The 15,362-nt window shown below is 40.1% G+C and overlaps 1 protein-coding gene across 1 annotated transcript in view; it reads left to right on the forward strand.

Annotated features, from left to right (window-relative positions):
• LOC139753532 (probable glutamate receptor) overlaps window positions 1-15,362 on the forward strand; it is a 176,035-nt gene that overhangs the window by 84,335 nt on the left and 76,338 nt on the right. Inside the window, exons 9-12 of the mRNA XM_071670180.1 lie at window positions 578-699; window positions 2,752-2,983; window positions 4,864-5,009; window positions 7,426-7,521. Of these exons, the coding sequence (XP_071526281.1) occupies window positions 578-699; window positions 2,752-2,983; window positions 4,864-5,009; window positions 7,426-7,521 (596 nt within the window). The remainder of the gene's footprint in view (window positions 1-577; window positions 700-2,751; window positions 2,984-4,863; window positions 5,010-7,425; window positions 7,522-15,362) is intronic.

Raw genomic sequence — 15,362 nt, forward strand, 5'->3', positions numbered from 1 at the left:
CAGTTGTGACAGACTGAAATCAGGGCATGACAGCTTTGTGTTCTGCTGTTCTCAAATTGTAATCAACCCCTCATTACACAGAGGTTAACCGTCTTTATATAACAGAGCCCATTTTTTCAAGCAGACTTAAGTCAAATGTTTGCTTGGCGAGCCAACGCTTTCCAGTGTACATTTGATAAACATGTTTTGTTTAAGATTGTTATCAGCTTTCACGTCTCATTTATAATCTTTCATTTTCTTGTTCATATCCAGCGCGTTACTCGCATGCAAAAAACCTCAGTGCGTGTTTCTGAACAATAGTACTACCAATCATTTACTGTGATCACTCTATCAGTTTTACGTAAATAAGATTCCTGTATGACGAGCGGTATGTTACATCCTACCTACAGGGGATATGTAGATAAATAAAAGTATCTCCTTAAGATTAATGATTATATTCATAATTTTACAACATGATATTGGACACTTTCATATGTTCAGCTATCTACCTCGACCAGGTATATTGTCGCAGTCTGTCAATGGCATTTATCTTTTTGATTTAGTCACCTGTACTCCTTGTTAGTATTAATCCTTCCAGCTATCCGAGAGACTGTAGTGGACTTCACAGACCCTTACTACTTGGAATCCGCGACATTGATGTCCCCTGCACCCAAGGAGAAGAACCGATCCTTCGCAATCTTATCTCCCTTCACAATCGAGGTAATTTATGTCTCTTTCTTAGTTGTCGTGATCCCTTAGTGCACTCAGGACATTTAACTCCTCACCCACCCGATGGCTCACTTCAGTCACCATGGTTCCATATGCCGACATATCCACTCCCAGATATGTGAATGCCTTACTTCCTCCAAGTTCTTTTCATTCAAGCTCGTACCCCAAATAGCCTCTTTTTCGTTACTGCTAAACTACTAAGCGTGTTAAACGTTTCTGCTACTTGCTGTTACTCTCAACACTCTCTTTTCACACACTCGCCTAAACTCAGACTCAAGCTTCTGCAGTTTCTCACTCGAATCTGCCACCAGCGCCGTGTCATCAGCAAACAACTGACACACCTCCCACGCGCCCACCCATCCCCAATAGACTGTATACCTGCTCTTCTCTCCAAGATCTTTACATTCACCTCCCTCACATCTCATCCATAAAACAAATTAAACAACCTTGGTGACATCACGCACCCCTGCCGCAGACCCATCTTCACCACAAGCGCTCACCTCCCTATCTTCCAACTATCACACATGTTTCTAATACCTTACCACCCACACAATATATTCGCAACACCTTCCGTAGAGCACCTCTATCAGTTCGATCATACGCTTTCTCCTGATCCATAAATACCAAACACAGGTTCATCTATTTCCGTTAGTTTTCCTCACAAACATTCTCCAAAGTGAACGCCTAACGCCTAATCTACACATCCTCTTCCATTCCTGAACACACATTCCAAACGTGCATGCAACCACCTCCCAGTCACCACTCTCCCATACAACTCACCAACAACATCTAAACACCTTATACGTCTGTAATTCGAACATTTGCCGTTTTCCTTCCTCCTTGCCTTTATACAATGGCTCTATACAGGCATTCCGCCAATCCTAAGGCACCTCACTAAGACCCTTTTGTGAACTGAAAATCCTGACTAACCAATCAACAACACAATCATCCCCTGCTTTAAGAAATCTAACTGCTTTCCATCCACTCCTGCCGCTTTCCGCAATTCATCTTACGCAAGGCTTGACCACTTCCTCTTTTCATGAAACCGCTTTCCATGACTCTCTCACCCGCAAACCTCCATGTACAAAATATCCCACAACTATCACCCTGTCATCCAATTAACAACCATTCAAAATACCAACTCTACCTCCTCTTCACATCATTTCTGCCTGTTACCATTTCACCACTTTTTTTTTACATGTAATCATATGTGTGTTTCTTCTCTGTTTTTCTTCTTCAATTTGCGCATGGAATGTTGACTCAAGTTACCTTCAGTACATTCATAACCAAGGTTGAGCTGGTGACTATAACCATATTTGTAGTCACCACTCAGGCCAGCAGGCGTGGGCCCAGTACTGCACTTCCTAACCCAAGTCATCGGCACAAATATCTCAGTAGGCGTGCTAAAGTAGTCATCATCCTGGTGACAGTGCTAGTGAGTCTGCGGGTCATCCTCTTGACTTATAAGAAATTATCACTCGAATTGGTGTAACTAATTGCAGTGACTGTACTTGTGGGCCTGATACTATACCTGCTAATCTTTCGTTTTGTCAACACTTATCCCGGCTGGTTATATGATGACTCTTACAGTTGACCGTGCTAGTGGTCCCACTGCTGTAGCTGCTGACAAATAAAACCAGCTTTCCTCAATTAGCTTGGCAAATTTTCTCTATGGTAGTAATGCTATGTCACACGGTGTTTTCTGCACAACTATCTGTCCCGGGAAGCACGACAGTGTAACCTTCACCCTGGCAGGTGTGGCTGTGTATCTGCCTGGTGACTGTGTACACTTTACCCTGGCAGGTGTGGCTGTGTATCTGTCTGGTGACTGTGTACCCTTCAAACTGGCAGGTGTGACTGTGTATCTGTCTGGTGACTGTGTACCCTTTACCCTGGCAGGTGTGGCTGTGTATCTGCCTGGTGACTGTGTACCCTTCAAACTGGCAGGTGTGACTGTGTATCTGTCTGGTGACTGTGTACCCTTTACCCTGGCAGGTGTGGCTGTGTATCTGCCTGGTGATTGTGTCCCCTTTACCCTGGCAGGTGTGGCTGTGTATCTGCCTGGCTACTGTGCTGGTGGGTCCGCTTCTTTACATGGTGAGCCGCCTGCTGGTGGTGCACCTGGACGAGGAAGACAGTGTCCACTATTCCCTACAAAGCTTCAGCTTCAACATGTTCAGGAACCTGATGAATCAATGCAACCTCATCATCTCCCGCCGCTGGTCCATCCGCTTCTTATTCATCTCCTGGTACCTCTTCTCCTTCTACTTATATGGTGAGACCGGGTCAAGAAGTCTGAAAGACTGTACAGTACATATACATATTTGATTGAAGGCTCATATAGTTCTATAATTTCATTTAACATGTAATTTTTCTATATGTGGCACGCCATGTTTCGTAGCGACCATCTACCTCATCAGGTGCCAGTTCTTAACAAAGTTCTCTAAATCCCAACATCACTCTTGGTTCCCGCCGTAAAGCACGACTCTTCTAGGCCAAGCACAGTCTGCTATGTCTGGTAGTAACACTTGTAAGGAAGAGTGATTAAGGAGGGTCAGGTGGCGGGGGTTGACCTGGGTAGCTGGGTGTGCCTTGAACGGCTTTATTTTGTGTTTTGGTGTTTTGTCCTTTCATGATGATCTGGTTGATGCTAGGATATGCTTTGAAATTGCCTGGGGACAAATTAAAGTTCTTAGTTTTAGCAATTAAGACAGATTCAATGACGTTACGTGTGCCATAATCAGCAGAGGAGTATAAAATAGCAGGGATTCTCAAGATCTATGAGGTGATCATTTTCATGATAATGTTTAGCGATCGCATTTCTGTGGTCATCCCCCTGATTATATATAAGAATATCAAGACCCACGCATTTAAGCTAAGCTTATTTATTCTTCTTGCCCATCGCATTATCAGACGTTTCCAATTCTTCTCCATCCAATATCACTAAACTGCCTATTTGTACATAGCTCGTTGGGAACTAGCTTTTGATTATTCTTATATAAACACAGCCAAGATGTAAAGGTAAGCTACAGTTAAAGAGACGAGATATAACCCTGAAATATATCTAAATGTAAATTTTTTCCAGAAGAGGGAATCTTATGCTGAAAAGTGGGACAGAGTTTGAGGACCCACATTTTGAGGAACATTGTAAGACACAAAAGGAGAATAACTGTGATCAGAAGCCCTAAAATTAACCGGAAGTGACCCTCAGTTTCTCCCATGGCTTTAGACAACAAATGGCTTCCTTGAAGCTGTTGGATTATGAAAAGATTTATCATAGATTTCCTAAAGTTTGAACCACAATTATCTCTTATAGTTTCAGCCCTGTCTATAGTTTCAGCTTTCCCTTCCTGATGGGTTTTCACATGAGACTCCGGTTTCCCCAAGAAATACTTTTCCTTCGGTTCTTTAAGAACTATCACCGTCCTATTTCCTTCCCATAGTTCATTTAAGCAACACTAGATTTAAGCAACACTAGATTTAAGCAACACTAGATTTAAGCAACACTAGATTTTCTTAAAGTTTCTGATTTTTTTCGTGTGCGATGATCTGCGACTGTAGCATAGAGTTTCAAATATCGGTTCTTCCTGTTGTAAAATCATTGCAATTTGATACTGAAAAAGAATCAAAAAAGCTTTTATCAAAAGCTTACCTGTAAGAACACTGTGCACACGGATAAGTCAATTTTCAAGAAGCACTTCCATAATATTGGCTAACTTCCAACACTACATAGAGGATTGATCTACGTCATCAAAGTTATGTAGCAACTTAGTATACCTCACATCAAAACGTTAAATGTTTCTCTGGTGTACGTTACATAACACAAACACCAACTTTGTGGTTCCACCTTCTGCTGTCCACCACAGTCAGAATCCTGTGCCTCACCACGTCTTTGTCTCTCTCATGTTCTTCCGCTTCAAGTTGCCTATATCTTAACTGAATCTCTCTCTCTCTCTCTCTCTCTCTCTCTCTCTCTCTCTCTCTCTCTCTCTCTCTCTCTCTCTCTCTCTCTCTCTCTCTCTCTCTCTCTCTCTCTCTCTCTATCTATTTATCTATCTATCTATCAATCTATCTCTTTCTCTGGCCATTTTTCTTCTCAATTCCAAAACCATTCAAATACTATCTTGGGCAACCTTCCCCTCCTAAAACCCACAGCACTGTACTCGGGGACGCTGACGGCGGCGCTGGCCATCACAGCGTACGAGAAACCCATCGACTCAATCCACGAGCTGGCCCAGGCCCACAGGGACGGCTACACCATCGGCACTCTGAGGGACAGCAACTTTGTGGAGGCCTTCAAGGTGACTTACGAAGGCTACAGTTCAAGTTCACTAAATATGAATGATATCCACATATCAGGCACAACATACTTTGAGTTCTAAAAACCATAAAATTTGATACTTTGAGTTCCTGATATTTGAGTTTTAAAAGTATGAATTCTAATACAATGAGTTCTTATTGGTTGACTTCAAAAACTATGAATTCTAATACACTGAGTTCTTGATCTTTGGTTTCTAAAACTATAAATTCTAATACCTTGAGTTTTTAATCTCTGAGTTCTAAAACTATAAATTTTGATACCTTGAGTTCTTAATCTCTGAGTTCTAAAACTATAAATTTTAATACCTTGAGTTCTTAATCTCTGAGTTCTAAAACTATAGATTTTAATACCTTGAGTTCTTAATCTCTGAGTTCTAAAACTATAGATTTTAATACCTTGAGTTCTTAATCTCTGAGTTCTAATTCTGTTTAGCAAAAACTTGTATTATTCTGTCATGCTATATATACACCATATCATGTAACACTTGTTCAGTAGAGGCTCTCCTTAAATTGGTCCACCTTGTCTGTTGTCATATGAAAATGAGTCATCTATTCACAAGGAAATTTCAGAGGGGAAACTTGCCGGAAATTCCTAAAATTGTCACGACAAATCGCATCATGCAATAAATGCAGGAGTGCATTTTACGTGTGTGTGTGTGTGTGTGTGTGTGTGTGTCTGTGTGTGTGTCTGTGTGTGTGTGTGTGTGTGTGTGTGTGTGTGAGCAACTACCAAGTATTTAATCATGATAGGCTGAGCCTTGAAAAGACTGATGGATGACCTTAGTCTACTGTGGATAAGCAGCACATCACAAACCACTGTCATTATTCATAATTCTTAACATTAAGATATCTCTCGTCTTAGCTGTTAGCTCAAGTGATATCTCTCGTCTTAGCTGTTAGCTCAAGTGATATCTCTCGTCTTAGCTGTTAGCTCAAGTGATATCTCTCGTCTTAGCTGTTAGCTCAAGTGATATCTCTCTTTCACGAAAAGTGGAGTCAGGCTTATCACCAAGTTACAAATGCAAGGTGATTTACTCACTTATGTAACTCTGTTAAGGAAAAGTGACATTCAGATGAAAGTTACTGATGTCACAGAATGAGAACCAACACTCTGACGGTCAAGATAAGGACTGGTTAGAAATCATCAGATCTGCAAATGTAGTGACTGGGTTATTTACTGCAACGCTTTGGTGACCGTAAGTTATCATGAGTGGTTCATTGTACTCAAGCACCACGCCTTCTCAGTGTTCATACCAACGCATCAACGGTGCTGAAAAGGAATGACACCAAAAGATAGAACAGTAATTCACAGCTATAGGGTAAGCAATGGACACATCTAAATCATTATTATACAGAAAATACGATGATCAGATTACATCTCATGTTGTGAAGAAAGTCTCCATGTCTAGCATGTTTGTAATCACGTATGAAAATTCCTAAACAACATTTGTGTTCGGAGAAGAAATGCACCATAAACACCCGTGTGTGACATTCTGCAGGGGCAGCAGTACGGAATAATGGGCCTGGTTGATACACACACACACACACACACACACACACACACACACACACTCGTACACACGGAGATTCAGTCAACACGACATATGCTGACTGTAGTAACTGCATTAAGCCTTCTTACTTTTATCAATCGCCAGTTTGAACTAATGATCAATAGTGACACGCAAATAGATGCCAGAGACGAAGATTATTTCACAGAGTTTATAATCATCTGACAAATGAAAACGTATCATTCGTGACAGAACCTGTCACAGTGTCGGGTTCCTTGATTCATTATCTAGATGATCCCATACCTTCACAAGTCAATTTATTCGCGTTTTTGCAAACGATGAATTATGTAAATAATGATGAGAATCATGAATGGTTTACTTACATATATATTCATTGAATACAATCTCTCTATCCATCTTTACTTCGAGTGAATCTGTTTCTTCAGTAAAACCATCTGTCACACACACACTCGTTACCAATCGTCACGTAGGCGTTACAACAGTTTCCTTGTGGTACTCACCACACAGCGTATCGTCACCACTCATCAGATTTCTCCCTGACACTACAGCTGCACACGATGATCACCACAACACCTCAGACGTCCATCGCACCCAATTTTTGGTGGATGCTTCACGAATCTTGCATTCCTCCTATACTTCATCAGGACATCACCATGTGATAAAGACAGTTAGATGCTACACTGGGTCTAAGATAAAGTTATCATTTTTTCGTGTCACCTGAGATTAAGTGACTATATCCACTGCGGCTTTGTATAACTACAGTTCCTGCCACACTAACATATCTCGTCATCCACGAACTTCCCAAGTCTTGCGGAACTGATTAGCCAAACCCCATCACGCTGTTGTAACATTAGGTGACATTTTTCAGACTGCGGACAGTGGGATCTACCAGGAGATGTGGCAACTGTTCAACCATGAAGACCCCGACCAGAGTTTCCTGTCTACAGAAAAAGCCATTAAAATGGTAAGGCATTGACATGGGGTTCCATGGCTTTCTCTAGAGCACTGACATGGAAGCTCCATGTTTTCATCTAGGACAATTCTTTAACCAGGAAAGTTATTATAGCCTTTTGGTAAAGAGTGATCGTTCTGAATGTAGTTATCATGTCACAGGAGAGGAAAGGAAGGGGTTCATTAGATGGTAGATTATGACGTTCTTCGCATTCATGTTGATAAAAGTAAGGTATTGTTGTAAAGATAGAATTTAGCATTACTTTCCACTTTGCTGTAATCACCACTGTGCTTTAATCCAGCTTTGCTATACTAACCATTTTGATCTATTTTCCACTTTCCTCTACTCCCTACTTTGTTATATTTCCCACTTTACTATACTCCCCACTTTGCTATACTCTCAACTTTCCTTTTTTTTTACCCTATTTCCTATACACCCCACTTTGCTATACCTTCCACATTGCCATAGTACTCTCATTGCTCTATTTCCCACTTTCCTATATTCCACTTTCCTGTACCCCTTACTCTACTATACCCCACACTTTCCTGTACCCCACACTTTGCTATACCCCTCACTGTGCAATCTCTCACATTTTCCTATACCCCACTCTTTGATATACCCCACACTTTCTTAGAGAAATAAACTGCAATATTTTGTACACAATGTACAACAGACACAAACTTCAATCACGTTTTGAGTACCTATTGATATCTATTAATCATAACTTTGCTATTGATCTTATGACAGGAAAGCTGTTGGTAGTATAGTAATACATAGTACTAGAAATGCAACTGGGCAGGAGCCGTGGGAAAAACATTCGAAAACGTACGCGTCATTTCCATCTTGCGATTACAAAAGTAAAGTGGTAAGATATTGCTAGATTTAAAATCATATAAACAATTTCTATGGTGTAGCTGTTAGCGTTGGCGACCTTAGGCTTTGCTCAATAAAATGCGTACCTGGCTTAGGCAAGAATATATATATATATATATATATATATATATATATATATATATATATATATATATATATATATATTCCTCGCTTGTCGTAGAAGGCGACTAGAGGGGACGGGAGCGGGGGGCCAGAAATCCTCCACTCCTTGTATTTTTTAACTTTTTAAAATGGGAAACAAAAGAAGGAGTCACGCGGGGAGTGCTCATCCTCCTCGAAGGCTCAGACTGGGGTGTCTAAATGTGTGTGGATGTAACCAAGAGGTGAAAAAAGGAGAGATAGGTAGTATGTTTGAGGAAAGCTACCTGGATGTTTTGGCTCTGAGTGAAACGAAGCTCAAGGGTAAAGGGGAGGAGTGGTTTGGGAATGTCTGGGGAGTAAAGTCAGGGGTTAGCGAGAGGACAAGAGCAAGGGAAGGAGTACCAGTACTCCTGAAACAGGAGTTGTGGGAGTATGTGATAGAATGTAAGAAAGTAAATTCTCGATTAATATGGGTAAAACAGAAAGTTGATGGAGAGAGATGGGTGATTATTGGTGCATATGCACCTGGGCATGAGAAGAAAGATCATGAGAGGCAAGTGTTTTGGGAGCAGCTGAATTAGTGTATTAGTGATTTTGATGCACGAGACCGGGTTATAGTGATGGGTGATTTGAATGCAAAGGTGAGTAATGTGGCAGTTGAGGGAATAATTGGTATACATGGGGTGTTCAGTGTTGTAAATGGAAATGGAGAAGAACTTGTAGATTTATGTGCTGAAAAAGGACTGGTGATTGGGAATACCTGGTTTAAAAAGCGAGATATACATAAGTATACGTATGTAAGCAGGAGAGATGGCCAGAGAGCGTTATTGGATTACGTGTTAATTGACAGGCGCGCGAAAGAGAGACTTTTGGATGTTAATGTGCTGAGAGGTGCAACTGGAGGGATGTCTGATCATTATCTTGTGGAGGCTAAGGTGAAGATTTGTATGGCTTTTCAGAAAAGAAGAGTGAATGTTGGGGTGAAGAGGGTGGTGAGAGTAAGTGAGCTTGGGAAGGAGACTTCTGTGAGGAAGTACCAGGAGAGACTGAGTACAGAATGGAAAAAGGTGAGAACAATGGAAGTAAGGGGAGTGGGGGAGGAATGGGATGTATTTAGGGAATCAGTGATGGATTGCGCAAAAGATGCTTGTGGCATGAGATGAGTGGGAGGTGGGTTGATTAGAAAGGGTAGTGAGTGGTGGGATGAAGAAGTAAGATTATTAGTGAAAGAGAAGAGAGAGGCATTTGGACGATTTTTGCAGGGAAAAAATGCAGTTGAGTGGGAGATGTATAAAAGAAAGAGACAGGAGGTCAAGAGAAAGGTGCAAGAGGTAAAAAAGAGGGCAAATAAGAGTTGGGGTGAGAGAGTATCATTAAATTTTAGGGAGAATAAAAAGATGTTCTGGAAGGAGGTAAATAAAGTGCGTAAGACAAGGGAGCAAATGGGAACTTCAGTGAAGGGCGCAAATGGGGAGGTGATAACAAGTAGTGGTGACGTGAGAAGGAGATGGAGTGAGTATGTTGAAGGTTTGTTGAATGTGTTTGATGATAGAGTGGCAGATATAGGGTGTTTTGGTCGAGGTGGTGTGCAAAGTGAGAGGGTTAGGGAAAATGATTTGGTAAACAGAGAAGAGGTAGTAAAAGCTTTGCGGAAGATGAAAGCCGGTAAGGCAGCAGGTTTGGATGGTATTGCAGTGGAATTTATTAAAAAAGGGGGTGACTGTATTATTGACTGGTTGGTAAGATTATTTAATGTATGTATGACTCATGGTGAGGTGCCTGAGGATTGGCGGAATGCGTGCATAGTGCCATTGTACAAAGGCAAAGGGGATAAGAGTGAGTGCTCAAATTACAGAGGTACAAGTTTGTTGAGTATTCCGGGTAAATTATATGGGAGGGTATTGATTGAGAGGGTGAAGGCATGTACAGAGCATCAGATTGGGGAAGAGCAGTGTGGTTTCAGAAGTGATAGAGGATGTGTGGATCAGGTGTTTGCTTTGAAGAATGTATGTGACAAATACTTAGAAAAGCAAATGAATTTGTATGTAGCATTTATGGATCTGGAGAAGGCATATGATAGAGTTGATAGAGATGCTCTGTGGAAGGTATTAAGAATATATGGTGTGGGAGGCAAGTTGTTAGAAGCAGTGAAATGTTTTCATCGAGGATGTAAGGCATGTGTACGTGTAGGAAGAGAGGAAAGTGATTGGTTCTCAGTGAATGTAGGTTTACGGCAGGGGTGTGTGATGTCTCCATGGTTGTTTAATTTGTTTATGGATGGGCTTGTTAGGGAGGTGAATGCAAGATTTTTGGAAAGAGGGGCAAGTATGAATTCTGTTGGGGATGAGAGAGCTTGGGAAGTGAGTCAGTTGTTGTTCGCTGATGATACAGAGCTGGTGGCTGATTCATGTGAGAAACTGCAGAAGCTCGTGTGTGAAAGTGTGTGAAAGAAGAAAGTTAAGAGTAAATGTGAATAAGAGCAAGGTAATTAGGTACAGTACGGTTGAGGGTCAAGTCAACTGGGAGGTAAGTTTGAATGGAGAAAAACTGGAGGAAGTAAAGTGTTTTAGATATCTGGGAGTGGATCTGGCAGCGGATGGAACCATGGAAGCGGAAGTGGATCTTAGGGTGGGGGAGGGGGCGAAAATCCTGGGAGCCTTGAAGGATGTGTGGAAGTCGAGAACATTATCTAGGAAAGCAAAAATGGGTATGTTTGAAGGAATAGTGGTTCCAACAATTTTGTATGGTTGCGAGGCGTGGGCTATGGATAAAGTTGTGCGCAGGAGGATGGATGTGCTGGAAATGAGATGTTTGAGGACAATATGTGGTGTGAGGTGGTTTGATCGAGTAAGTAACGTAAGGGTAAGAGAGATGTGTGGAAATAAAAAGAGCGTGGTTGAGAGAGCAGAAGAGGGTGTTTTGAAATGGTTTGGGCACATGGAGAGAATGAGTGAGGAAAGATTGACCAAGAGGATATATATGTCGGAGGTGGAGGGAACGAGGAGAAGAGGGAGACCAAATTGGAGGTGGAAAGATAAAGTGAAAAAGATTTTGTGTGATCGGGGCCTGAACATGCAGGAGGGTGAAAGGAGGGCAAAGAATAGAGTGAATTGGATCGATGTGGTACACCGGGGTTGACGTGCTGTCAGTGGATTAAATCAGGGCATGTGAAGCGTCTGGGGTAAACCATGGAAAGCTGTGTAGGTATGTATATTTGCGTGTGTGGACGTATGTATATACATGTGTATGGGGGTGGGTTGGGCCATTTCTTTCGTCTGTTTCCTTGCGCCACCTCGCAAACGCGGGGGACAGCGACAAAGCAAAGAAAAAAAAAAGTATACATATATATATATATATATATATATATATATATATATATATATATATATATATATATATATATATATATATATATATATATATATATATATATATGTTGAATTGTATATGTATATATATGTGCGTGTATGGGCGTTTGTGTATACATATGTGTATGTGGGTGGCTGAGAAGTTCTTCTGTTTCCTTGCGCTACCTGGCTGATACGGGAAACAGTGATCAAGTATAATAATGATAATAATAATAATAATAATAATAATAATAATAACAATAATAATGATAATGATAATAATAATAATAATAATAATAATGATAATAATAATAATAATAATAATGATAATGATAATAATGATAACAGTGATTATGTAGAGAATGAGTGAGGAAAGATTGACAAAAAGGATATACGTGTCAGAGGTGGAGGGAAGAATGAGAAGCAGGAGACCAAATTGGAGGTGGGAGGATGGAGTGAAAAAGATTTTGAGCGATCGAGGGCCTGAATGTACAGAAGGGTGAAAGACATGCAAGGAATAGAGTGAATTTGAATGATGTGGTATACCAGGGTCGACGTGCTGTCAATGGATGTATATATATATATATATATATATATATATATATATATATATATATATATATATATATATATATATATATATATATATATGTGTATGTATATGTATATGTGTATATATATATATATATATATATATATATATATATATATATATATATATATATATATATATATATATATATATATAAATATATATATATATATATATATATATATATATATATATATATTATCCCTGAGGATAGGGGAGAAAGAATACTTCCCACGTATTCCCTGCGTGTCGTAGAAGGCGACTAAAAGGGAAGGGAGCGGGGGGCTGGAAATCCTCCCATCTCGTTTTTTTTTTTTTTTTCTTTTAATTTTCCAAAAGAAGGAACAGAGAAGGGGGCCAGGTGAGGGTATTCCCTCAAAGGCCCAGTCCTCTGTTCTTAACGCTACTTCGCTATCGCGGGAAATGGCGAATAGTATGAAAAAAAAAAAAAAAAATATATATATATATATATATATATATATATATATATATATATATATATATATATATATATATATATATATATATATATATATATATATATATATGTATATATATATATATATGTATATATATATATATATATATATATATATATATATATATATATATATATATATATATATATATATATATATATATATATATATATATATATATATATATATATACATATATATATATATATATATATATATATATATATATATATATATATATATATATATATATATATATATATATATATATATATATATATACATACCAGTTGCTTCATCGTCAGTCTGCTGTTGAAGACCAGCTTCGTACAGCAAAGAAACTCGTATTCATTACTCTTGTTATTATGATAGTAATCCTTATTTTGCTGATCATGGCCACCAACAGCATGACCTCTAGCCTCCTCATGCATTCTGCTACCATGCATAATAATGATGTAATACGAGGTCAAGTCTTGCACACTGGACAGGGAAACCAAGAAGAACTATAGCATCTTTATGGGGTGAAAGAATACTTCCCACGTATTCCTCGCGTGTCGTAGAAAGCGACTAGAGGGGACGGGAGCGGGGGGCCAGAAATCCTCCCCTTCTTGTATTAACTTTCTAAAATGGGAAACAGAAGAAGGAGTCACGCGGGGAGTGCTCATCCTCCTCGAAGGCTCAGAGTGGGGTGACTAAATGTGTGTGGATGTAACCAAGATGTGAAAAAAGGAGAGATAGGTAGTATGTTTGAGGAAAGGAACCTGGATGTTTTGGCTCTGAGTGAAACGAAGCTCAAGGGTAAAGGGGAAGAGTGGTTTGGGAATGTCTGCGGAGTAAAGTCAGGGGTTAGTGAGAGGACAAGAGCAAGGGAAGGAGTAGCAATACTCCTGAAACAGGAGTTGTGGAAGTATGTGATAGAATGTAAGAAAGTAAATTATCGATTAATATGGGTAAAACTGAAAGTTGATGGAGAGAGGTGGGTGATTATTGGTGCATATGCACCTGGGCATGAGAAGAAAGATCAAGAGAGGCAAGTGTTTTGGGAGCAGCTAAATGAGTGTGTTAGTGGTTTTGATGCACGAGACCGGGTTATAGTGATGGGTGATTTGAATGCAAAGGTGAGTAATGTGGCAGTTGAGGGAATAATTGGTATACATGGGGTGTTCAGTGTTGTAAATGGAAATGGTGAAGAGCTTGTAGATTTATGTGCTGAAAAAGGACTGATGATTGGGAATACCTGGTTTAAAAAGCGAGATATACATAAGTATACTTATGTAAGTAGGAGAGATGGCCAGAGAGCGTTATTGGATTACGTGTTAATTGACAGGCGTGCGAAAGAGAGACTTTTGGATGTTAATGTGCTGAGAGGTGCAACTGGAGGGATGTCTGATCATTATCTTGTGGAGGCTAAGGTGAAGATTTGTATGGCTTTTCAGAAAAGAAGAGTGAATGTTGGGGTGAAGAGGGTGGTGAGAGTAAGTGAGCTTGAGAAGGAGACCTGTGTGAGGAAGTACCAGGAGAGACTGAGTACAGAATGGAAAAAGGTGAGAATAATGGAAGCAAGGAGAGTGGGGGAGGAATGGGATGTATTTAGGGAATCAGTGATGGATTGCGCAAAAGATGCTTGTGGCATGAGAAGAGTGGGAGGTGGGATGATTACAAAGGGTAGTGAGTGATGGGATGAAGAAGTAAGAGTATTAGTGAAAGAGAAGAGAGAGGCATTTGGACGATTTTTGCAGGGAAAAAATGCAATTGAGTGGGAGATGTATAAAAGAAAGAGACAGGAGGTCAAGAGAAAGGTGCAAGAGGTGAAAAAAAGGGCAAAAGAGAGTTGGGGTGAGAGAGTATCATTAAATTTTAGGGAGAATAAAAAGATGTTCTGGAAGGAGGTAAATAAAGTGCGTAAGACAAGGGAGCAAATGGGAACTTCAGTGAAGGGCGCAAATGGGGAGGTGATAACAAGTAGTGGTGATGTGAGAAGGAGATGGAGTGAGTATTTTGAAGGTTTGTTGAATGTGTTTGATGATAGAGTGGCAGATATAGGGTGTTTTGGTCGAGGTGGTGTGCAAAGTGAGAGGGTTAGGGAAAATGATTTGGTAAACAGAGAAGAGGTAGTGAAAGCTTTGCGGAAGATGAAAGCCGGCAAGGCAGCAGGTTTGGATGGTATTGCAGTGGAATTTATCAAAAAAGGGGGTGACTGTATTGTTGACTGGTTGGTAAGGTTATTTAATGTATTTATGACTCATGGTGAGGTGCCTGAGGATTGGCGGAATGCGTGCATAGTGTCATTGTACAAAGGCAAAGGGGATAAGAGTGAGTGCTCAAATTACAGAGGTATAAGTTTGTTGAGTATTCCTGGTAAATTATATGGGAGGGTATTGATTGAGAGGGTGAAGGCATGTACAGAGCATCAGATTGGGGAAGAGCAGTGTGGTTTCAGAAGTGGTAGAGGATGTGTGG

The sequence above is a fragment of the Panulirus ornatus genome, chromosome 14 (genome assembly GCF_036320965.1).
Source record: "Panulirus ornatus isolate Po-2019 chromosome 14, ASM3632096v1, whole genome shotgun sequence".
In the NCBI taxonomy this organism is placed as follows: Eukaryota; Metazoa; Arthropoda; class Malacostraca; order Decapoda; family Palinuridae; genus Panulirus; species Panulirus ornatus.